The following is a 25,084-nucleotide window of genomic DNA, read 5'->3' as shown; positions in this document are numbered from 1 at the left end:
TGCTTTTTCGGCCTTCCCATGTCGCGCCCTCCTCTGGCGTGATCACGGAGGGATGCAATATTGACATGAGCGTGAATAAAACGGAATACGGTACTACCAAATCCCTCTCATTTCGGCTACATCCTCGGTGCCACTGACACACCTTTGTTGAACACTTTAAGAATGTAATTGTCAGAAACTTCGACGGCCATTCAGCTGAGTGATGTCCCACGGCTGCTCCAGCGCCTGAGGTCACGCAACCCCCTCGACCCTCTTCCTCAGCCATCCATAAGAAAACGGCGTGATTGCAACACTGTGTGTGACGGTTCCGTCGCAGAGGCGTCAAAAAAAGGGGTGAAATGTGGGTAAGAGAGAGCGTGGCGACATTACCTACGAGTAGCGCGTCTACGACGGCGTTGGACATAATTGTGGTCAAATTTGGTGCGAATGTGACGTCATTAACGCACCTTACACCTCTTATGAACTTCTGAACCTTGGCCTTTTTCTCGCTTGTGTCGACACCTTGCTGTTTTATGCGTCGCCGACACCGAGGGTGTAATCGCAGAGCGCCACGCTTTCGCACCATTATAGAGAGAGGTTGTAGACACCTTTCAGCCAAATTTGAAATTTACGCGTCGCAGTGTGAGACAATTACGGGGCACGGAAACAGTTTTTTTTTTTTTGTTGCCCATTGTGGAAGAGAAATTCCATGTGACTGACGGATCAACTTTGTTCCCATCCCCACCCTCAGTATGACCAAAACTCAAACAGTAAACATCGAAGTCGACTTCCTTTAATAAACCCAAGCAAAGAAGTGTTTTACAACATAGTTCTACAACTACATAGTTGGGCACACGACCTGCCATGAAGCTTCCTTGCAGATTAAAACTGTGTGCCGGACCGACACTCGAACTCGGGACCTTTGACTTTCGCGGGCAAGTGCTCTACCAACTGAGCTACCCAGGCACGACTCACGCGCCGTCCTCACAGCTTTACTTCTGCCAGTATCTCGTCTCCTACCTTCCAAACTTTACAGAAACTCTCCTGCGAACCTTGCAGAACTAGCACTCCTGAAAGAAAGGATATTGCGGAGGCATGGCTTAATCACAGCCTGGGGAATCTTTCCAGATTGAGATTTTCACTGTGCAGCGGAGTGAAGTTTCATATCAGCGCACACTCCGCTGCAGAGTGAAAATCTCATTCTGGACACGACCTGCCAGTCTGCCCTTTACTTGCAGGAAGGAAGGTCGGTAAAGGAATTTATCATTATCTGTTGAAAAGCAGCAAATACCGAGATTGTCACTACATTCTGTACTCTCTTCACCTTCTCTAAGGAGTCTTAGCTCCCGCATAAACGGTTAGCAGAATCAACCTTTCAGGAGCAACACCTTAGGCTTAACACGGCACTCACTATCTCCTGTAATGGCTACTACACTGCTACACACACTATTTTTACTGTTAGATGCGTCGCATTGGTAGTGACTGTTTATAAAGCAGCACCGGCCCAAGGGCTTCTGACCAGTTTGGTAACTGCATTTATGGGGGCCTCCGGGCAAATAAAATTGAGTCGTCCTCCCCATCCCCCTTGTCGCTTCCCTCTTTCCAAACCGTCATCCACACATCATCTCTCATACCCGGTCCTCCCTCCCACTCTCACCCCCATTTCTTCTTCACTGTTTCTATTCATTTCTTAGGGAAAGTACTCTTGAAACATCCACTTAGAATAATTAGGAACGTCTATGCTGGTAAACCTCTTACGTTATTTGATTTTCAAACAGCTGAGCAAAACTGAACGTACTCAGACATTTCTCTCCTTACTTATTCTGATCAACACTAAACTGACACACAATATTTTTAGCGCAACGCAATCTGACTTTCAATAATCCCTACAAAAGAATTGCCCTGGCTAACAATAAGCTATACCTTTCATGAATCATCTACCTCACAAACATCTTCGTTACTCGAACTACTGCAAACAGCGAGCGCCAATACTGGCAGCTAAATAAAAGATTCTAACTACTGAACTCACTAACTACTGATAGGGATAGTTAGCAAATGAGAGATTTTGATGGAGAACAAATAGTGTATTTACCTTAATAGTGTTCAAAAGTCATTATATATATATATATATATCTGTTCATGACATCCAGTCTTACAAATTTCCTTTTTCTGACGGACACACGTCCAGATCGTCCGCTCTCAAAGCTCTCCCATCTCTCTCTCCACATCCACCACTGCTGGCGGCTCACCTCCAACTGCACAACGCTATGCGCTGTTCACATCCAAATGCCCAACACTACAGTAGAGAATATTCCAACAATGCCAACCAACCACAGATCGCACACAGCACAGTCAGTGATTTTCATACAGAGCGCTACGTGCCGTTACCAACATAAAAACCTAAACAGCCTACTTACATGATTTTTGTGAGGTAAGTGATTCATGAAAGGTATAGGTTATTGTTAGTCAGGGCCATTCTTTTGTAGGGATTATTGAAAGTCAGATTGCGTTGCGCTAAAAATATTGTGTGTCAGTTTAGTGTTGATCAGAATAAGTAAAGAGAGAAATGTCTGAGTACGTTCAGTTTTGCTCAGCTGTTTGAAAATCAAATAACGTAGAGGTTTACCAGCACTGTCATTCTTAATTTTTCTAAGGGGATGTTTCACTCTAATGTCCTATAACTCACAGATGTCTAAAACTTCGTCAGTCAGTTTGTCAAACGATCCTTTCAGGTTACCTATTTGTGCTGTGTGTTATTGCTACGTCCTCACTTTTAGATTGCAAGGCTTTTGATGCTCTATGAACTTTTTCTAGTACTTTGCACCGAACTCCTAAAATGGTAACAAAGTTCTACGATTCAGTTTTCTTTTAGTAACTATTGCTACACCTCGTTGATCCCATTTCTTATTCGTAAGGATTACGGTTATCCGAGTCTTAAGAACGTCAACGAATCTTTATCTAAGTACGTAGATAGCATCGTACGATGCAGCCCAACGCGTTTAGTTTTAGTGGCTTTAGTGCTGCCTTGAAAATACTCACAGAACAAGTGTTTGAAACGTGTCCCCGTAGCGTGCAGCGGACAAACAAGTTTTAGATGTTCTCGACATTAGAGCACATCCTCTTCATAAACAAAAACCACGCATAAGTGAGCTTCACACTTTCGTCTTTGCATTTAAAATTATTTGCTTGTGTAGTAACCTCAGCCCCTTGTCTTTACAATTAACTGTAGTATCTACAGCTCAGATGTGTTAGAATGTTGTGGTTTTGCCATTACAAGGCCTGTCACTCGGCAGTTGACCTTATACTCTTCTCTTTTTCGGCTGATCTCTTTGCAGTTTTTATGTATCATTTTTACATGGAAGGTATCGGACACCTAAGGCTAATTGAGAATGTTCGACAGTCGTAAGAATCGTAGGTACAGATCGGTGAAAAATTTCCGGTACCTGTCAGTGGTCAGTAACATGGGAAGTGTCCACCTTTCGCCTCATTGCGGCTTTAACTCTCACGGGGGCGATTTGACTGATGCGTCTGAATGTCTTTGGAGGAAAGACAGCCCACTCTTCCTCAAGAACCGAAGACAGAGCAGGCAGTACACGCCGGGGTCTGGCGCGAAGTCGATGTTCCAACTCATCCCAGAGGTGTTTCATTGGGTTCAGGTGGGGCCAGCCCATTCCTAAAATCTTACTTTCCACAAAACATTGTGTCACAGTTACTGCCTCATGACAGGGTGCATTATCACACTGATTCAATCTTGTCTCCGAACTGTTTCTCTACCATACGCAGTGAACAGTGATGTCAATTGTGTTCATATTCTTCCGCATTTACCGTTTCTCTAGAGTAGTTTGCCAAATAATAGCCGGCCGGAGTTGCGGTGCGGTTCTAGGCGCTACAGTCTGGAACCGCGCGATCTCTACGGTCGCAGGTTGAATCCTGCCTCGGGCATGGATGTGTGTGATGTCCTTACGTTAGTTAGGTTTAAGTAGTTCTAAGTTCTAGGGGACTGATGACCTCAGAGTTAAGTCCCATAGTGCTCAGAGCCATTTGAACCAAATCCGGATTGCCGAAGGGTATACCTTAGTCATCAGTCCCAGTCACTCGTTTGTCATCTTCTGTCCAAAGGAGTTGCTCTTTACAACACCTCAAGTGTCTTGAGTACGGAAATCTGCAGCTTGTGACGAGATTCTCGACAGTTGTACTCCATTCTTTTTAACTCACTATGCACGGTCATTGTGCAAACTGGACTGCTGGTAGCACTCTGGAACTCTCGAGTGATTTCGTCGCTGATTTCATGAGATTTTTTACATACGTCTTCCGTAATGATCTGTGGTCCGTACCAGCCACTACATATAGTCTGCCTGGTCTTGGCTCTGAGCACTATGGGACTCAACTGCTGTGGTCATAAGTCCCCTAGAACTTAGAACTACTTAAACCTAACTAACCTAAGGACATCACACACATCCATGCCCGAGGCAGGATTCGAACCTGCGACCGTAGAGGTCGCGCGGTTCCAGACTGTAGCGCCTTTAACCGCTCGGCCACTCCGGCCGGCGCCTGGTCTTGGTTTGGCCATAGTTGTTCCTTTGTGTTTCTAATTCACAATCACATCTACTTCTACTCTACGTCTGCATCTGCACAGATACTCCTCAAGCCACCGTACGGTGCGTAGCAGAGGGTACCCCGTACCGCTACTTGTCTTTTGCTTTCCAGTTCCACACGGATACAGAGCGAGAGGAAAACGACTATCTAACGCCTCCGTATGAGCCCTAATTTCTCTTATCCTACCTTCGTAGTCCTTACGCGCAATTTTTGTTGGTGTTAGCAAAATCGTTCGGCAGTCAGCTCCGAATGCCAGTTCTCTAAATTTTCTCAGTGGTGTTCCTCGAAAAGAACGTTGTCTTCTCTCCAGGGATTGCCATTTGAGCTCCCGAAGCATCTCCGTAACACTTACATGTTGTTTGAACCTGCCGGTAGCAAATGAAGTAGGAAACCTCTGAATTATTTCGAAGTCTTCTTTCAATCCGACCTGGTTCGGATTCAGCACTGGAGCAGTACTCAAGAATGGGTCGCACCAGCCACCTTTATGTGGTTCCCTTTACAGGTGAACCACATTTTTCTAAAATTCTCCCAGCAAAATGAACTCGACCATTAGCCCCCCCCCCCCCTACAACAGTTCTCATGTGCTCGTTCTACCTCATATCACTTTGCACCGTTATGCCCAGATATTTAAACGACTTGACTGTGTCAAGCAGGGAACTAGTAATATTGTATCCGAACATCACAGGTTTGGTCTTCCTACTCATCCACATAAACATACATTTATCCACATTTAGGCCTAGCTACCATTCATCACACCAACTAGAAATTCTTTCTAAGTCGTCATGTATCTTCATACTGTCACGCAACGTCGACACCTTACCGTAAACCACGGCATCATCAGCAGTCAACCAAAGTCTGCTGCCCACCCTGTCCGCCAAATCGTTTAAGTGTGTAGCATACAACAGTGATCCTATTACATTCCTCTGGGACACCCTTCATCAGAGACAAGGGTTTCGTCAGGAGTGCCCCAGGGAATGTGATAGGACCACTGTGTTTCTCTATATATAGGGTGACTCACGGGAGACAGACCGTTTTTAATGAAATAGTACTCAGCCAACTTTAAAATTAATGCATGTTTATTTACACAAAATCAAAGCTCACTATTTGCCATTTTAGTTAACAAAGTTATTTCTGAAAAATAATGTCGTTAAGGTGATGTCCATCATTTCGAATGCAGGACTCAAGTCTCTTCTCAAAATCCTCCATCACACGGACTAAAATCTCTCCAGGGATGGCAGCAATTTCTCGAATGATTGCATTTTTCAACTCTTCCAAATTTCGTGATTTGTGGTTATAGACACAGTTCTTAAGGTACCCCCACAGAAAAAGAGTCACATACTGACAAGTCGGGAGACCTGGGAGGCCAAGAAACATTGCCAAAACGTGAGATAATCCGGCCAGGAAACATGCGCCTAAGAACTGCCATTGAAGTGTTTGCGGTGTGCGGGGTTCATCGTCTTCTTAGTTCTGGTTTCAAGAATGTTTCAAACATACGAATGTAACTAACCGAATTAACAGTAATTGTGGTCCCGGTCTCTTAAAAAAAAATAAGGTCCAATAATGCCAACAGAGCCAAGAACACACCAGACTGTGGACGCTGGTGAATAAGGTGTGGATGCTCTGGAGCCCAGTAACGTAGGATTTGCTTATTCACGGCCCCATTTAAATGAAAATGAGCTTCATCGCTCATCAATTGAATTTCATTTTCATTCGATCCAAAATCATTTGCATTCTGTAAGTGAAGTCTTCTCGTACAGCAAAATCAGTTTCCTTAAGTTGTTGGACAATGAGCATTTTCTAGGGATGGAATTTTAATTCTTCATGCAAAATTTGTGTAACCGATTCACGATTGATTCGTAACTCACTAGCATGACGTCTAGCTGACCGTCCTGGGCTTCTGACTGCCGCTTGCCTTACCCTTTCAACATTTTCTTGTGTCGTTACCCTGCGTCTCGGGCCAGGATGCTTCTTATTCAGTACGTTTCCAGTTGATCTGAAGTTTTTCACCCATCTGAGGATTGTGTTAAGGCTCGGAACAGCTCCACGTCGACCGAAATTAAACCGCGCACGAAACAATCGCTCTGTAGCAATAATAGACTCACCACTTTTCACGAAACTGTCATAGACAAACAGTCGACGTTGCCCGTCCCACTGCTCCATAGTGACTGAGTAAATGAAATGGCGTCTTGTGTGGATCAGAACTATCCCCACCACGACCACCTGCCACCACCGCGCACTCAGTACTACGCAGTTCAAAACCGTCCGTCTCCCGTTTGTCACCCTGTACATAAATGATTTGGTGGACAGGTTGGGCAGCAGTCTGCCGTTGTTTGTTGATGATGCCGTGGAGCACGGTAAGGTGTCGAAGTTGCGTGACAGTAGGAAGATACAAGACGACTTAGACGGAATTTCCATTTGGTCATCACATCATCACCAGTCGACGTGGGCAGCTGTAGAATGGTTGAAATGTCCATGATGGATTTGTTACTCAGGAGACATCCAATAACTAACCCACATTCGAGGTCACTTACCTTTCCTGATTGTCCCATTCCATGTCCCATTCCATTTTCACTCCGTGCCTTCTTTTATACTGGCGGGTCTGTCTACCTTGATACCTAGTGGTCACTTCCGCATTATGAAGGGACGTATGGATGCTTTTGATTAGATAATGTACATAGAGTACTTGTGAGCAGGTGTACATGGGTGCTATGAAGACAATGCTGGAAAAAATAGCTTTACTTTTTCTTCGATTTCTTCTAATCCTTTTTTTAGGTGTCAGGATGCTGCTCGTTCATAGGGACTCCAGGCATTGCCCCGATTGCCCCTGACTAATTACTCCCTTGCTTCTGATTACGGATGGCTTGTACCAATTAAGACTTAGCGATTGGGAATAGTTCGACAGACACTGACAGTACATGGGTAGTTAGTCACGCCATGCTGCCGTGCTGCCATGTTCAAGATTTTATTCACACAAGTATACCTGAAAAAGGACGCCATTGTTTCACGTATCCTCGGATCCGAAGTGTGTGGTGTTGTGACCAGGTGCTGGTCTGTGTTGCAGGGCTACTTCCAGCGCGTGCTGTCGGTGAAGACGACGTGCGCAGCGCAGGCGCTGTCTCTGGGCTCGGTGGTGGGCTGCATGCTGCTCGCCATACCGCCCGCCTTCATCGGCATCATCGCCAGGGCCACAGGTCAGTCGCCGCCTTCTGTAGCTCCACAAAGCTAACAAACGCGGTTTGTCAGTGGCCCACAGCATTTCATATACACTACTGGCCATTAAAATTGCTACACCACGAAGATGACGTGCTAGAGGAGCGAAATTTAACCAGCAGGAAGAAGATGCCGTGATATGCAAATGATTAGCTTTTCAGAGCATTCACACAAGGTTGGCGCCGGTGGCGACACCTACAACGTGCTGACATGAGGAAATTTTCCAACTGATTTCTCATACACAAACAGCAGTTGACCGGTGTTGCCTGGTGAAACGTTGTTGTGATGCCTCGTGTAAGGAGGTGAAATGCGTACCATCACGTTTCCGACTTTGATAAAGGCCGGATTGTAGCCTATCGCGATTGCGGTTTATCGTATCGCGACATTGCTGCTCGCGTTGGTCGAGATCCAATGACTGTTAGCAGAGTATGGAATCGGTGGGTTCAGGAGGGTAATACGGAACGCCGTGCTGGATCCCAACGTCCTCGTATCACTAGCAATCGAGGTGACAGGCATCTTATCCGCATGGCTGTAACGGATCGTGCAGCCACGCCTCGATCAATGAGTCAACAGATGAGGACGTTGGCAAGACAACAACCATCTGCACGAACAGTTCGACGACGTTTGCAGCAGCATGGACTATCAGTTAGGAGACCATGGCTGCGGTTACCCTTGACGCTGCATCACAGACAGGAGCGCCTGCGATGGTGTACTCAACGACGAACCTGGGTGCACGAATGGCAAAACGTCATTTTTTCGGATGAATCCAGGTTCTGTTTTCAGAATCATGATGGTCGCATCCGTGTTTGGAGACATCGCGGTGAACGCACATTGGAAGCGTGTATTCGTCGTCACCATACTGGCGTTATCACCCGGCGTGATGCTATGGGGTGCCGTTGGTTACACGTCTCGGTCACCTGTTGTTCGCATTGACGGCACTTTGAAAAGTGGACGTTACATTTCAGATGTGTTACGACCCGTAGCTCTACCCTTCATTCGATCCCTGCGAAACCCTACATTTCAACAGGATAATGCACGACCGCATGTTGCAGGTCCTGTACGGGCCTTTCTGGATACAGGAAATGTGCGACTGCTGCCCTGGCCAACACATTCTCCAGATATCTCACCAACTGAAAACGTCTGGTCAAAGTTGTGAAAGTTGTTTCACTTTTTCTCCCAAATATGGAAGCAGAAGGATTCGACCACGAGTTCGTGTCTTCGGAGGACCCCAGTGTGCACACGCAAAACATCGAGAGGCTATGGAAATCTGTGAAGTCTTCCATTAAAAGAGAAGCCGTCCAGGACAAAGAGACGAACTATATTTCCACAACTTACGTTTGCAGGAAAAATTAACGTAAGTGACACACTAGCCATATTTTTGCATGATATTGGCAGAGTTTACTCAGGCTATGGCAAAAAGGGAATTGTTCCTGTAGCATACACATCACGTGGACTTTCACATGACAACAACGACGACGAGTAAGGTAAGTCGTCTATTTTTGTTACGCTCTTCTTTTGTCGTTGCTGTAGTGACCACCGTAAACATACTCATAACGCCCGCCACCAGAGTTGCGTGATCGATTTACAATCGCACGTTCGATATGTATCGTTTGGACCCCGCGACTTCGATAGGCAATCATTCTTGGAAATTACCCAAAATACAATAACGACAGACATTAGACAGTAACAGCTCTGGATACAACTAGGAAACAAATGGGGAAAATATCAATTATGGAAGATAAAGTGAATTACAGTATCAACTCAATTACAGCGGAATCGTTGCAAAATGGCTCTGAGCACTAAAGGACTCAACTGCTGAGGTCATAAGTCCCCTAGAACGTAGAACTACTTAAACCTAACTAACCTAAGGACATCACACACATCCATGCCCGAGGCAGGATTCGAACCTGCGACCGTAGCGGTCGCGCGGTTCCAGACTGTAGCGCCTAGAACCGCTCGGCCACTCCGGCCGGCGAATCGTTGCAAATAAGAGCCGTAGCCTGACACTTCTGGCTTGACTGTTGTTGAGCGGCGGCATGACGTGACTGACTGTTGGTGGGAATCTGTCTGTTGAAAAGAAAGTGTGGTGTTGTGAAGCCGATGATGTGGTCGTTCTCTGTGACAGTCTATGTTTCGCCTTACATAGACGGTAGGGGTACTAGGACACTTGTTGTCAAAGCTACAGTGACGACAGTAGTCGATAATGGGACTGTAGAGTTTGTCTGTAACTCCTAACTGAAACGAGATAAAAACAAAGAATAGGAAGAGCAAATAAAAAAAGATAATAGTGGGAAATAAAAAATCAAGTGTTAAGATGGAGTACTACCTCATCACAAAAGATGTGTCTGCCCACATGGAGCACCACTGCAATGCTGTCCTCGGACACTAGATGAGTTACCTGTGGTCGTCAGCAGCTAGAAATCGCTCTGACTTCTGTCAAGCGACTGGATGCTGCTGCAGATGGGACTCTTGAGATGGCTACCGTGTGACATGTCCTGGAAGTACCAAAAGTACCTCATGCACTATCCTGTCCTGTCCTCTGCATAACGTGTAGGATGTGTCACCGTTTCTACACTTGACTATGAGCGACCTTTCATGTGGTTGTTCTAGACGCAGGGACCAGAGTGAGTTTTTTTACACCTACACGCCTAACCATCAAGTCAGGAGCTCTGACTGCCACTGAGGCTGAAATTGATGTAGACAGACACACTACACTTGCTGGCAAACCTGCTGTCTCCCGTGTCTGGGAACAGCAAGCATGACGGCGTGAGGAGCCTGTTAATTTTCGGCAGTTCGAACGTATGGCAAGTAAAAGTTACCATTGATAAAATGTCAGGAAGGAATGGGAATGTTCACCTTGTGCATTCTATGTGTGCCAGACCTCTTTCAACATGTTGAAAAGGCTATGTCAGCAGCCATTGAGGGAAAGGAGTGCAACCATCTATAGATTGTGGCGCAAGTTGGAATGCCTGATTCCTCTGGGAAAACCAGCCTTGCTCATGCACTTTGAGCGACACTCATATTCAGCAACATTTTCTCTAGACATAATCGTGGCCTGTGAGGTCAGAGTCGAGTGAAAGGCGTGAACCAGAAACTTTGAAGATTCCGCGAAAAGGCAGCCTGCGACTTCCTAGAGTAGGGCTATGGGGTTCAGAGACCCTAAACGGATAAGGGCTTTAATATACATCAGAGGACGCCACCCAAGTAGCTGACTATGTATAGGTTGCACAAAATGGTTTTATTTCACATTCGGTGACTAGTCCAGAAAATAGATTCCGTCACATTATATACAGGATTTGTATGAGATAGCCAATCTTTTTACCATAATAGACCACGTATCATTCGAACAAAAAACTGTGCCCCGTAGCTGGATGAAAGACAAGTCAAGCCCCTCTAAAAGACTGTTAGCTGAAGTAATCCAAAAACTGCTCTCCAGTACCTTTCTCATTAATGTACTGTGGAATCTTAGAAAATATTCTGAGTTGAAGCATAATGAGGTACCTCGAAGAAAATGACCTATGCAACTATCATTCATGCGAGATCTAACTCGCCCCTTTCTCTCAGGAAAAGATGAAAGACATCGACAAGGCATTTGACTCAGCAACACATCAGTTCTTAGTAATTAAAATACGATCGTAAGGCTATCGCATGAAATTTGTGAGCGCTTTGAAGATTTCTTTGTAGACAGGGCGCAGTGAGTTTTCTTGGATGGAGGGTCATCGACAGATGTAGACGTAACTTGAAGGGCGCTCCAGAGGTGTGTTGGGACCCTTACTGTTCATGTTGTACTTTAATGATGTGGCAGACATTTTGAACAGTGACTTCAAACTTTTTGCAGATGATGCATTTATCCATAATGAAACACTGTCCCAAAAAGGGTGGAAAAATATTCAGGCAGAACTTGATAAGATTTTTAAGTGGTGCACGTATTACCAACCTGCGTTAAATGATCAGAAATATAAACTTGTGCACTCTAAAGAACACAGAGTCGTAAAATGGCGTGACTAAAACTTCAATGAGTCTCATTTGAAATTAGTCAGTTCATACAAATACTTGGCTGTAGCAGTTTATAGGAACATGAAATGGACCGGTGACATAGGCTCAGCCGTAGGTGAATCAGACGGTACAATCGCTTCATTGGTAGGATACTGGGAAAATGCGATGAGTCTAGAAATGAGACTGCTTACAAAAAATTTGTGCGCCCCTACCTAGAATATTGCTCAAGTTTGTGGTACTCGCAACAATGAGGACTAACGAGGAATATTGAGGAGAGCAGCAGGCGTTGTTACTCGCCTTTTTGTCCTGAGGTGTCACGGAGATTCTGAAAAGCCTCAACTACCGGATGCTAACTATCCCGTGAAATCCCATTTTCAGTGTTTCAGGAGCCAGCTTTAAGTGAGGAATCTAGGAACATACTACACCAAGTACATATACATCGTTCCCAAAGGGATCGCGGCTACAAGATTAGACTAATTACAGTGCGCACGGTGAAGTTAAAGCAATCTTTCTTGTTGGAAGTACCAATCTTCTCTTATTGCGATAGATAGATTTAACATATGAGGTAATTTTGTTTTTATGAGACGAAAGGCACAATTAGGATGTCGGTGTATAGCGTCAATGATAAAAGGTAATTCTTAGTATTGCAGTTTTCATCTTGTAGACTACTAGATACCAGGGTTGTATCATGCACAGTCTGTCGCAGGGTGTTTCCTGTCAGTGTAGTTTTGTTTCTTTGCCCATGTCAATGTTAGATTCTAGATTCCCTACAATTAAGACAGTCCACTGTTGGAGGAAGAAGGGTTACGTCGACGATGAGGTGGTAGTAGACGGAGCACAAACTCCGATTGGGAAAGGACGCGGAATGATATCGCCCTTGTCCGTTTCAAAGGAACCATCTTGCCATTTGTCTTAAGCGATTTGTGGAAACCAGTAAAACCTAAATCAGCATGGTCAGACAGGGATTGGAAATCTGGGTCTCACGAATTGAATTCATGGATCAGAGGCAGGAAATGACGTAGCAGCTCCAACAGGAAAACGCCTAGTAAAATACTAAGCCGCAAATAAATCTTCCATTTTTTTTATTTACGACGTAACTAGAGTAAAATAGGACTTGAATAATCTAAATCTTCTAGCCGCTGTTGTCTCAGAGAAAGCTTTGAGCGAAGGACACCGCAGTAAGGACATAAATGATTCGATGGTCAGGTTGAGCAGGGGCTTACGGCTGTTTGTTGATGAAGCTTAGTATGTAGAAAGGTGTTGTCGCTGAATGACTGTACGAGGATACAAGATGACTCAGACCGAATTTCTAGTTGGTGTGCAAATGGCAATTTGCTGTAAATGTAGAAAAACGTAAGTTAATGCGGATGAGCAGGAAAACAATACCGTAATGTTCGAAGCAGCATTAGCTGTGCTTTCTTGACTTAGTCACTTGCATTAATTATCTAGGAGTAAACTTGGAAAACGATTTGAAGTGGAATGAGCAAGTTAGTACGATAGTAGGGAAGGCAAATGGTCAATTTCGGTTCATTGCGAGGATTTTAGGAAAGTGGTGCTCATCTGTAAAGGGGACCGCGTATAGGGCAACAGCGTGACCCATTCTTGAGTAATGTACTGCTCGAGTGTTGGGGATTGCCACCAGGTCGGATCACAGGAAGACACCGAATCAGTTCAGAGGCGTTTGTTACCAGTAGGTTCGATCAGTGTTACGCTGTTGCTTCGTGAACGCAAATAGAAATCCCTGGAGGCAAGATGACGTTTGTGTTTGTGACGTGGCGCGTACAGTCACACAAATGCAACGGTCGGCTACCGCGGCAGAGTTAAGCGGTGCCTGCAACTTAGTACCGGCGCGTTCCGCCAGCCGGCGCTAGAGGCGTTCCCGCGAAACATTCAATCAGCCGCGAAATACGGACGCGCACGAGCCTTTTTCCGGCGCGGATGGTCACACGATGACACAACCATCCGCCAATCAGGGATCGCCAACGACCGCCAATCATCACTCCGGAATCAGCGGAGGAAGACTCGAGCCACCGGCTTAAATAGCCGGACGGAAGGAAAACAAGAGTCTTTCGACCCGCCGCGGATTGCCGCCCGGAAGAGACTTCGACGCAGCCGGAACGTCCAGGTGCCCCGTCTTCGCTACGCTGGCCAACGACTCTGTGCCCGTCTACTTCCTCAGCATTCGCCGGAGAGCGTCGAGAGAAAACCAGACGAAGGAACGTAAATTCAGTTCAGTTTCTACTATTTCAATTCAATAAGGTGGCATAATTCTAGGGCGTGTTGTAAAATTTTGGAAGGAAAAGAAGCTTTTTGTTTTCGAAGGAAGTTTATCTTTTTGTAAAATTAAGCGATGACCTTGCTACACCTAATAAAAAATTTTTGTTCGCAAATGTGTGTTAATCTGTGGATGTAACAGTTTGTTTGTTTGTTTGTTTTTTCGCGAAACACTATTGCGACAATTTACAGTACTAGCATTCATAAAAGACGAAGTAAATATTCCAGAATTCGAATCGAGAACAGCTGCCAACATGAGTAACGTTTAAGTAAATATCCTCGGAGTCGTGAAGCAACTTAAATCACTTAATAAAAGCAAGTCTTCTGGTCCAGACTGTATACCAATTAGATTCCTTTCGGAGTATGCTGATGCATTAGCTCCATACTTAATAATCATACACAACCGTTCGCTCGACGAAAGATCCGTACCCAAAGACTGGAAAGTTGCACAGGTCACATCAATATTCAAGAAAGGTAGTAAGAGTAATCCACTAAATTACAGGCCCATATCGTTAACGTCGATGTTCAGCAGGATTCTGGAACATACATTGTGTTCGAAAATTATGAATTACCTCGAAGAAAATGGTCTATTGACACACAGTGAACATGGGTTTAGAAAACATCCTTCCTGTGAAACACGACTAGCTGTTTATTCACATGATGTGTTGAGTTCTATTGACAAGGGATTTCAGATCGATTCCGTATTTCGGGATTTCCGGAAGGCTTTTGACACTGTACCACACAAGCGGCTCTTAGTGAAATTGCGTGCTCACGGAATATCGTCTCAGTTATGTGACTGGATTTGTGATTTCCTGTCAGAGAGGTCACAGTTCCTAGTATTTGACGGAAAGTCATCGACTAAAACAGAAGTGATTTCTGGCGTTCCCCAAGGTAGTGTTATGGGCCTTTTGCTGTTCCTTATCTATATAAACGATATGGGAGACAATCTGAGCAGCCGTCATGGGTTGTTTGCAGATGACGCTGTCGTTTATCGACTAACAAAGTCATCAGAAGATCAAAACAAACTGCAAAACGATTTAGATAAGATATACGAATGGTGCGAAAAGTGGCAGTTGACCCTAAATAACGAAAAGTGTGAGGTCATCCACACTCGTTAAACTTCGGTTACACGATAATCAGTCTAATGTAAAAGCCGTAAATTCAACTAAATACCTAGGTATTACAGTTACGAACAACTTAAATTAGAAGGAACACAAAGAAAATATTGTGGGGAAGGCTAACCAAAGACTGCGTTTTATTGGCAGGACACTTAGAAAACGTAACAGACCTACTAAGGAGACTGCCTACACTACGCTTGTCCGTCCTCTTTGAGAATACTGCTGCGTGGTGTGCGATTCTTACCAGGTATTATGGCGAAATATGGGAGAGAGTGTCACAGAAGTGATACAGGATTTGGGTTGGACATCATTAAAAGAAAGGCGTTTATCGTTGCGACGAAATTTTCTCACGAAATTCCAATCACCAATTTTCTCCTCCGAATGCGAAAATATTTTGTTGACACCAACTGACATAGAGAAGAACGATCACCACGATAAAATAAGGGAAATCAGAGCTCGTACGGAAAGATATAGGCGTTCATTCTTCCCGCGCGCTATACGACAGTGGAATAATAGAGAATTGTGAAGGTGGTTCGACGAACCCTCTGCCAAGCACTTAAATGTGATTTGCAGAGTATCCATGTAGATGTAGATGTAGATGAAGCTGACTGCAGAACGATTCTACTGCGGTCAGTAAAGGACCACCAACATAAGGTGAAAGAAATTAGGGCTCATACGGAGGCGTATAGACAGTCGTTAACCCCCGTTCTCTTTGCGAGTGGAACAGGGGAGAAAATGTCTAGTAGTGGTACAAGGTTCTCGTCACCATCTGTATCTACATCTACAAACATACTCCACAAGCCACCGCACGGTGCGTGACGGTGGGTGCCTCGTACCATTACTAGTTACTTCCTGACCTGTTACACTCGCAAATAAAGTGAGGAAATAGCGACTGTCTATATGCCTTCAAATGAACCTTAATTTCTCGTATGTTTTCTTCGTGGTCCTTACGCGAAATGTATGTTACCAGCAAAAATGGTTCAAATGGCTCTAAGCACTATGGGACTTAACAACTGAGGTCATCAGTCTCCTAGACTTAGAACTACTTAAACCTAACTAATCTAAGGACATCACACACATCCATGCCGGAGGCAGGATTCAGACCTGCAACCGTAGCAGAAGCGCGGTTCCGGACCGAACCGCCTAGAACCGCTCGGCTGTTAGCAGCAGTAGAATCGTCAGCTACACACCGTATGGAGGCTTGCGGAGTATGTGTGTAGATGCAGATATAGAGACAGGCAATAGAAGATCCTAGGGAGCAGTCCCTTAATGAAGGGTGGTTGGCACAGGAAAGCCCCAGAAAACAAGAACACTCTAGTGGGACTCAGTGAAACCTAAATGATGCGCTCTGATTTGTTACCATAGCCTCTGCAAGCAGCAAGACACTTCTGTGCCCGATAGCGTGGCTGCCCTGATACAGAACGTACAGCGAAAGTATACAAATTATACAGTCCAGTAACAGAAGGTGTGTGTTTCTTTCTCAGTCACTGTATTGTGAAGAGAAAATATGTGTAATGATACCAGAAAAAGTACTTAACTGTGGTCTGAGAATCAACGACCTAAACAGTATCAAAATACGGTCGAAAGGCAATCGTAGTTGAGGCATAGTATAAATATTTCTTATATACATTTCAGTAGTAATAGTTGCTGTAATAAAATCGAGGTGGCAGTAGCGATGGCAGGGCCCATTTATATTTGTAATATTACTGGTTGTAGTTGTAGTAGTATATGCATTTGAAGTCCTCTAGTAGTAGCAGGTGAAAGGTAAAAGAAAAGTTAGCTAAAAGAGAAAACAAGAAAGAAGCAAGAGGTATGAAAAAGATTATGTGGGGAAATAATGCATACCTTTTAGTAATAGCGCCTGATGCGGATAGAGCATTCGTTTGGATATAGGAGATCGGTGGAGGTATGGAGGTTGATACGGAAGGTGAAAATTGCTAGCACTCCCCACAAAACAACCACTACCTGTTCGGGTCTGGAAAAGCACTCTGAAGAAGTTAGGAAAAAGACAGACCAGGTGGTTGAACTCTACAAAAGCAGTACATTATGTAATACATAATCAGTACTAAATGAAGAAGTAAACGAGGTGCTGCATTTGCGAAGAAATGGAAAGGCGAGTGAGTTGAAAAGAGTTGTGATAGAACTGGAAATATGGACCCCTCAAATGGTGAGACATAGATGTAAATTACTAGTCATGTTGTGAGTGGGAGGGACGATATCAAGAGATTGGTATACATCATATACAGAGTGTTTAAAACAAAGTGTATGCCCCTGTAACTTATATACTAACAGGTGACAGGAATATTTATTAAAATGGGTCCATATTAAAAATGTTATACTTTCTGCAGGGTTATAAACATAGTATATTGTGCTAGTTCCAGAGCTTTACAACAAAGAGATACAATTTTTTTCAGCAGAACTTTAGTTTTTTATGGGGTAGATGATGGATTTAAACCGTCTGTATACAAATCAATTTGAATCACATTTCTATTGGGTGCTTCAAATGTTCGGGGTGGATGCAACATGCTGTACAAAATACTTGGCTGGGTGCAGATTTATGTTCTGGTGTCGAAATGTTAATGTAAGTGAGATGTTCAAATGTGGTCCCCATGTTCCTGAACGCACAATGCAATGAGTCGTCTAAATGACCAGCGGACGAGATGTAATGTCGACGTTGTCACGGAACGATAAGTTTCCTCGATGTGCCATTTACAGTCACACGAGATTGTGAATTCAGCGACATAAACACGATTCTTTAGATATCCCCACAAAAAGAGATCTGCTTGTGTTCAATTGGGCGACTATGCGGGCAATTCTCGAGGACCACAGCACTCCTACCATCTTCCAAGGAATGTGTTGTTCATTTCTTGCAAAACATGCAGATTGGACTGGGTGAACATCTTGTTGCATCCACATACAGGCTCTAATGTGTAGACGGAAGATTGCAAGGAGAGCATGTAAACTGTATACCATAAAAGCTCGATACATCTCACCTGTCACTGTATCCACAAATTAGTGTGGACCGATGATTTCACCCCCAAGGATTCCACATCACACATTAATGAACCATTTCTGTTGATAATCAACAGGTCGTACCCACCTAGGATTTTCTGTGGCCCAGTAATGGATATTATGACGCTTCACTGCACCATAATTTGTGAACGTGGATTCATCGAAGAAGATAATACTTTGGAAATTATGAAACACCCCCATCCACAGAAAATAACTCTCCAATTGAAATCTTTCCTATGCAGCTCCTGTATCAGTGACAAGTGGTGTGGGTGAAACCTGCGACCCTGTACTATACGCCACATAGATGTGAGGCTGATACCAGTGACTGCAGCAACGTCTCGTAAGCTGATGTGAGGATCGTGGTGTATTACAGCTAAAGCAAAAACATCCATCTCCTCACTTCTTGCGGGCTTCCGTCTGTTACTACTGCACCTTCTCAAAATAGTTGTTTCCGAAAGTTGACGTTTGTAGATTTTCGAACAGGGCATCCCACGGCATACGCCATAGCTGCTTCACTGGCATCGTGTCATCATTAACCGAACATCAGCAACAGATCATCATAATCGTTAGATGTGTATGCCATGTTTATTCCTCGTTAGATCCTCGCCATGCCGTTTGTTTGTGCGGTGTGACCTGCCGTATGTACAGCGATGTAAGGCCATGGTCGGCAGTCTAACAGAACATGACGTCTAACACCGATCGAGGAAGCTTGTCACTCCGTGACTACGGCGACATTGCATCACGCCGGAGGTCGTTTAGAAGGCGCATTGCTTTGTACATACAGGAACATGGGAGAACATTTTAACAACTCACTCACATCAGCATTCCGCCACCAGAACATCCATCTACAACAGCCAAATATAATATGTAGTATGTGGAATCCACCCCTAACGTTTTTAAAGTCTCTAGCTCCCAGAATAAACGTTTGACTTGTTTCTCTTTGACAGAAAAGGAACGCCCGATTGACAGTGCAAAAATATAACATAATAAAACTGCACGTAAAACAGCGTATAAAAGATGGTTCAAATGGCTCTGAGCACTATGGGACTTAACATCTGTGGTCATCAGTCCCCTAGAACTTAGAACTACTTAAACCTAACTAACCTAAGGACATCACACACATCCATGCCCGAGGCAGGATTCAAACCTGCGACCGTAGCTGTCGCGCGGTTCCGGACTGAGCGCCTAGAACCGCTAGACCACCGCGGCCGGCCAACAGCGTATAGGTAGCCATCTAAAAACTATAGTGGTTGCAACAAACGTAAATGTGAGTGAGGGAAAAGTGATATGAGACTTGCTGTAAACTTAGTTCAACATTCAACATAGAAAAAAGCCGTCAAAAAATGGTTCTCATAATGAAAAAAAATGGTTCAAATGGCTCTGAGCACTATGGGACTCAACTGCTGTGGTCATAAGTTCCCTAGAACTTAGAACTACTTAAACCTAACTAACCTAAGGACATCACACACATCCATGCCCGAGGCAGGATTCGAACCTGCGACCGCAGCAGTCGCACGGTTCCGGACTGCGCGCCTAGAACCGCGAGACCACCGCGGCCGGCGTTCTCATAATGATTTGCATAATTAAATTCACTTGTAACAATCCTAGTTGGTAGATATCGTCTCTTCAATGTGGGCGTTAATAACGATAACGGCTGAAGGTGGCTCAGGGCTACCGCGAATAGTTATTTATTAGTTGTCTGCGTTTTTGCATGTCCTGACCTTTGAGTTTAGTGGAAATATCGCTCTTTTGCCGCCTCACTGTGTAAAATGTCGGTGATCCGATGCTCACTGAGGCGCATTTCTTTCAGCGACCTGTGGCCCTCTGTTGGTAAGACCGTGCGACACTGGCGTTATACCGCGAAGCGGCGGCCGACTCCATCTAGCGTCCGTTGGACGAACTATCCTCAGTCGCAGTTGGTTAGTTGGTAGTTTGTGGCGCTGCGTTCGACTTGATCGCCGACATCGTCATCCCGCTCTGTGTTTTACTTTCTCGTTCAAATGGCTCTGAGCACTATCGTACTTAACTTCTGAGGTCATCAGTCCCCTAGAACTTAGAACTACTTAAGCCTAACTGACCTAAGGACATCACACACATCCATGCCCGAGGCAGGATTCGAACCTGCGACCGTAGCGGTCGCGCGGTTCCAGACTGCAGCACCTAGAACCGCACGGCCACCTAGGCCGGCTTACCTTTTGGGGAAGGCAACTCTATGCCGTAGGTGACATTCGCAGTAGTTCGGAGACGCTCGAGATCGTTTAATGCTCGACATTCTTGTTATTTTCTACGTAGGAGTTGCGAACGCAGCTGACAAAACGATATTTTATTGTAGCTATATCAATGACGACAGATGCAGCGTTCCTAGATCATAATAATCGTTCGACGCTTTGACAGCGACACTCATTCGTGTAGATTTATCATATCCATGGAGAAGTACTAACGCTCTCAAGAATGGGTTGCCATCATGTAACGCACTTTATAACAAGAGATAGAGCTAGTGTTGATTAGATCAATTTCAATTCAGGAGGTGAAAAAAAAAGCAGCTGTACCCTATCCAGAACCAGCTGCGATATGCGATACTGCGAAGAACAGTTGCTTAAATCTACTGTGCAACGACAAAGGCAACACCCAGGATCTCATGTTTTGTCAGCCCTGCCGTTGTCGCACGACCTATAAGCAAGCAAGCATCCAGTATGTATATGGTAGTCATTAGTGAGTACTTACAGACAGGAGAGTCAGAAATTGTGGGTTGACCAGAAGAGTCTTAAGAACCAGTTAACATTAACGTAGAATTGTAAGTACCTTGGGGTCTGGAAAGTAGAGCTACTGCAATCACAACTGCAAATGAATGCTACATTGAAACCTGGGTCATTACACACGACAGACCTTGAGGTTTTGTTTGACATCCGACATCCTGCATAAAGTGGAATTGTGAGACTGGGAATTACTGGCCACACACGCTCTAGTAACGTATCCAGATGTCGTTCACCATTCATCCTTGTGGGTAAAATTAACGGTCCAACAATGGGAGACACTGCAGCTCCATACCACACAACCACCTTCAGACGTCCCTGTACGTTTATAACAGAATGTGCTGGTTTTCACTTGCATAGCTAAGAGCAGTTACATTTGTTGTCTGGAGCCGAAAAACGCAGCCTCGTCTTCATATGATGTATATGGTGTCAGTCCAAAACGGCCGGCCACTGGTGGTCGAGTGGTTCTAGACGCTTCAGTCTGGAACCGCGCGACCGCTACGGTCGCAGGTTCGAATCCTGCCTCGGGCATGGATGTGTGTGATGTACTTAGGTTAGTTAGGTTCAAGTAGGCCTAAGTGTAGGGGACCGATGGCCTCAGATTTTAAGTCCCATAGTGCTCAGAGCCATTTGAACCATTTTTGAGTCCAAATCGATGTCTGTGAACTTTATCCTGCAGTAACACCCTCTCTATCACTGACATTGCCAAATGCAGTAATTGACATGCCGACCCCGTGAAGGTACAAGATAAAGTCCGAGAAAAAAAAAAAAGAGATTGGAGAAGTCTTTTCCTTCCACCCTTCACATGTGCCTATGTGTAGGCAGACCCGTGTTATCTATACAAAATAGATAACAGTGCATAAGTCTTCATGAAATGACTTTTGTCGACTCCTGATAAGTATTTGTCATGGTAGGAATACTGTCGTCTGTTCTCGAGGGAAAGAAGTGCTACAGAATAACTAACGACAATACGGAGTGTTTTTCTTCTCCCAAGTAGCAAACAGCAGTGTGAGACGACGGCCATGATGGTGACTGTAAATGATACTCTTCGTGAAAGTCTCTAACCTTGGCAAATATCTCTGGAGAAGAGATTAGTGTTCATGAAACTGTGGAGAAGTCACAAATATGGTATTTTACAGCATGAGATGTATTATTCCCCGATGTAGATATACAAACATGACAAGAGCCCTGTATGTCAAAGCATCGTTTTCCCTCATCAGAAATCGCCACATAGTACGACGGCAGAAGTACACATATAAGCGCTAAGAATACCAGTTCAGTAGATCTGAGAAGTCACAGTTCCACGTGCAGAGGTATCCAGAACTGTGTGCCTTTAAAATGAACGTAAACAGTCACGACCGCAAGAAACCTTTATTTTTGTGATTACCGTTTGCGGTACCATGTTGGTAGGCGGAGCCGGCGAATGGAGCAGGCGTTACGAACTTCACGAACGTAATCGCTTCCGCCTGCCAACATGGTATGAGATCTGAAGATTGTCAGTAACTGACCGAAACCAGTAACCACAAAAATAAAAGTTTCTTGGGGTTGAGACAGTTTATGTTCGTTTTAAAGTACTAAGAAAAACAGCTGATCTCCACGAGAAACGTTTTCAAAAATTATTGTCTATCTGCCTAAACATACACCGCCTGCAAAGTGACAGCAATTTTCAGGATGATGCGGAAAATAACGTGTTCCTCCTTCTCTAAATTTCGGGAAAGAACTGTCGTCACATTCTGAACCCAGCCAGATTCAAATGGCTCTGAGCACTATGGGACTTAACTTCTGAGGTCATCAGTCTCCTAGAACTTAGAACTACTTAAACCTAACTAACCTAAGGACATCACACACATCCATGCCCGAGGCAGGATTCGAACCCGCGACCGTAGCAGCAGCGCGTTTCCGGATTGAAGCGCCTACAACCGCTCGGCCACATCGGGCTGTAGAGAGACCCAGTCTCCTTTCACCTCCAGTCCAACGTACAATATGCATCGTCACAATACGCCAGTCACTACTCTTGATGAACTGTGGTATCGTGTTGAAGCTGCATGGGCAGCTATACGTGTACACGCCATCCAAGCTCTTTTTGACTCAATGCCCAGGCGTATCAAGGCCGTTATTACGGCAAGAGGTGGTTGTTCTGGGTATTGATTTCTCAGGATCTATGCACCCAAATTGCGTGAAAATGTAATCACATGTCAGTTCTAGTATAATATATTTGTCCAATGAATACTCGTTTATCATCTGCATTTCTCTTGGTGTAGCAATTTTAATGGCCTGTACTGTATTTTAATTAAGGATTTGGTGAAATGTAGATCACATAACAGCTAGTTTAGGATGATTAACTAAGTAACGTCCAATAGGAAAAATAGGCGTGTGCGAAAAGTAATGAGGCTAATTTTTTATTTACGATTTTTTTTAATTTTATTCAAAGTATAATATTGTCCCCTTCAAAGTAGTTAGTTCTTTTCCGCAGGTACACATTGGCCGAGCTGTTGTACCCAGTGGTGATAGCAGTGCGGAAAGTCCTCTAACTCGCAGAGCTTTAACACGTCGGTCACATTCTTTTGAATGCTCTCCAGAGACCCAAAATGACGTCCTTTCAATACATTTTTGAATTTCGGGAAAGGAAAAAGGCACAGGGACTCAGATCAGGTGAACTGAGAGGCTATGGAACGACAGATATGCCTTCTGAGGTCAAAACTTCCGTGACATGGGGCATTGTCATGATGCAGCATCCACTCGTCTGCAATCCCCGGTCTCACCCTTTCACTCTTTTACTCAAGCTTCCAAGGACATCTTCGTAAAACATTTCGTTCATAGTTTGTCACTGAGGAACAAGTTTTTATGCGCGATACCCCTACAGCCGAAAAAGCAAATCAGCATTGTTTTCATCTCTGATTTGCTCATTCGACCTTTGTTCGCTCGAGAAGATGTCTCAGTGTGCCACTCCTCACTTTGCCACATCATAGTCAGAAATCCACGATTCATCACCTATGACCACACGACTGAGCCGTTCGTTGTCACTGGCAATCCTCTCAACAAGATTAACGCGTACGTTTCTTCGATTGTCCTTCTGGCCAGTTGTGAAATTTTTTGGCACCATATTGGCACAGATCTTTCGCATCCACTCGTCTGCAATCGCCGGTTTCACTCTTTTACCCAGCCAGCACTCTTTTACTCAGCCTTACCATTTGATGTGCGATAAAAGTGTTTAACAGGTCAGCTATCATCTTTGTTATTAAATGTCTTTCCCACAACAGCTCACATGTTCGACGTTTTCGTCAGTTTCTGATATTGAAGGTCTCCTTGAGCGAGGTTCATCTTCAACGTGTGCTCAGGTTTCCAAAAATGATTTGTGCCAGCGGAAAACGTGTGCTTTTGCTAAGGAATGTTCTCCATAGGCCTGTTTCGACTTCTCAAGGGTCACACTCGCGGATTCCCCAAGTTCAGCGCAAAACCTGATGCCGTAATGTTGTTCTAAATTCCGCTGCGCCATTTTCGTGACACACACAACAAAAACATAACATCACTGATGGCGCTCTCAAAAATCACGTGATGGCTGTACGGGGCTGAAACTCGTACTGAGCATCAGGAATGGATGGAAACATAGGTGTACACGAGTAGAGCAGCACAGCATTGCCAGATCGCTCGAGGTGTTGTCAGTCTCATTAGTTTTCTCAGACGCTTCATACGAGGTGCGCCTAGAAAAAAACCGGACTGATGCTGGAAAAAACATTTATTTACAATTATTTACAATTTCATGTTATCTCCTTCAACGTACTCTCCTCCTCGGTCTCTACACCGCTCCATACGAATTTTCCACTGTTCATAGCAATGCTGCAGATCATTTTCGGTAAGTCCACACATTACTTCCGTCGCTTTTTCTTTTACTGCTTCAACAGTCTCAAATCTAGTTCCTTTCAAAGCTGACTTGACTTTAGGGAAAAGAAAAAAGTCACAGGGGGCCAAATCAGGTGAGTAGGGTGGATGATCTAAGATGAGAATGTTGTGTTTTGCCAAAAACGTCTTCACTGACAACGCACTGTGAGCTGGGGCATTGTCTTGGTGAAGGATCCATGACTTTTTTCTCCACAAATCGTTCCGTTTTCTCCGTACTCGCTCACGTAGGGTAGCCAGGACGCTAAT

General features: G+C 44.6%; 1 protein-coding gene across 1 annotated transcript in view; it reads left to right on the top strand.

Moving 5' to 3' along the window:
• Positions 1 to 25,084, top strand: part of LOC126235458 (high-affinity choline transporter 1-like) — a 402,761-nt gene that overhangs the window by 303,148 nt on the left and 74,529 nt on the right. Inside the window, exon 7 of the mRNA XM_049944181.1 lies at positions 7,637 to 7,766. Coding sequence (XP_049800138.1) covers positions 7,637 to 7,766 — 130 coding nt within the window. The remainder of the gene's footprint in view (positions 1 to 7,636; positions 7,767 to 25,084) is intronic.

The sequence above is a fragment of the Schistocerca nitens genome, chromosome 2, assembly GCF_023898315.1.
Source record: "Schistocerca nitens isolate TAMUIC-IGC-003100 chromosome 2, iqSchNite1.1, whole genome shotgun sequence".
Taxonomy (NCBI): Eukaryota; Metazoa; Arthropoda; class Insecta; order Orthoptera; family Acrididae; genus Schistocerca; species Schistocerca nitens.
Note: the sequence above shows the minus strand (reverse complement) of the source record. Positions and strands in the feature narration are given on the sequence as shown.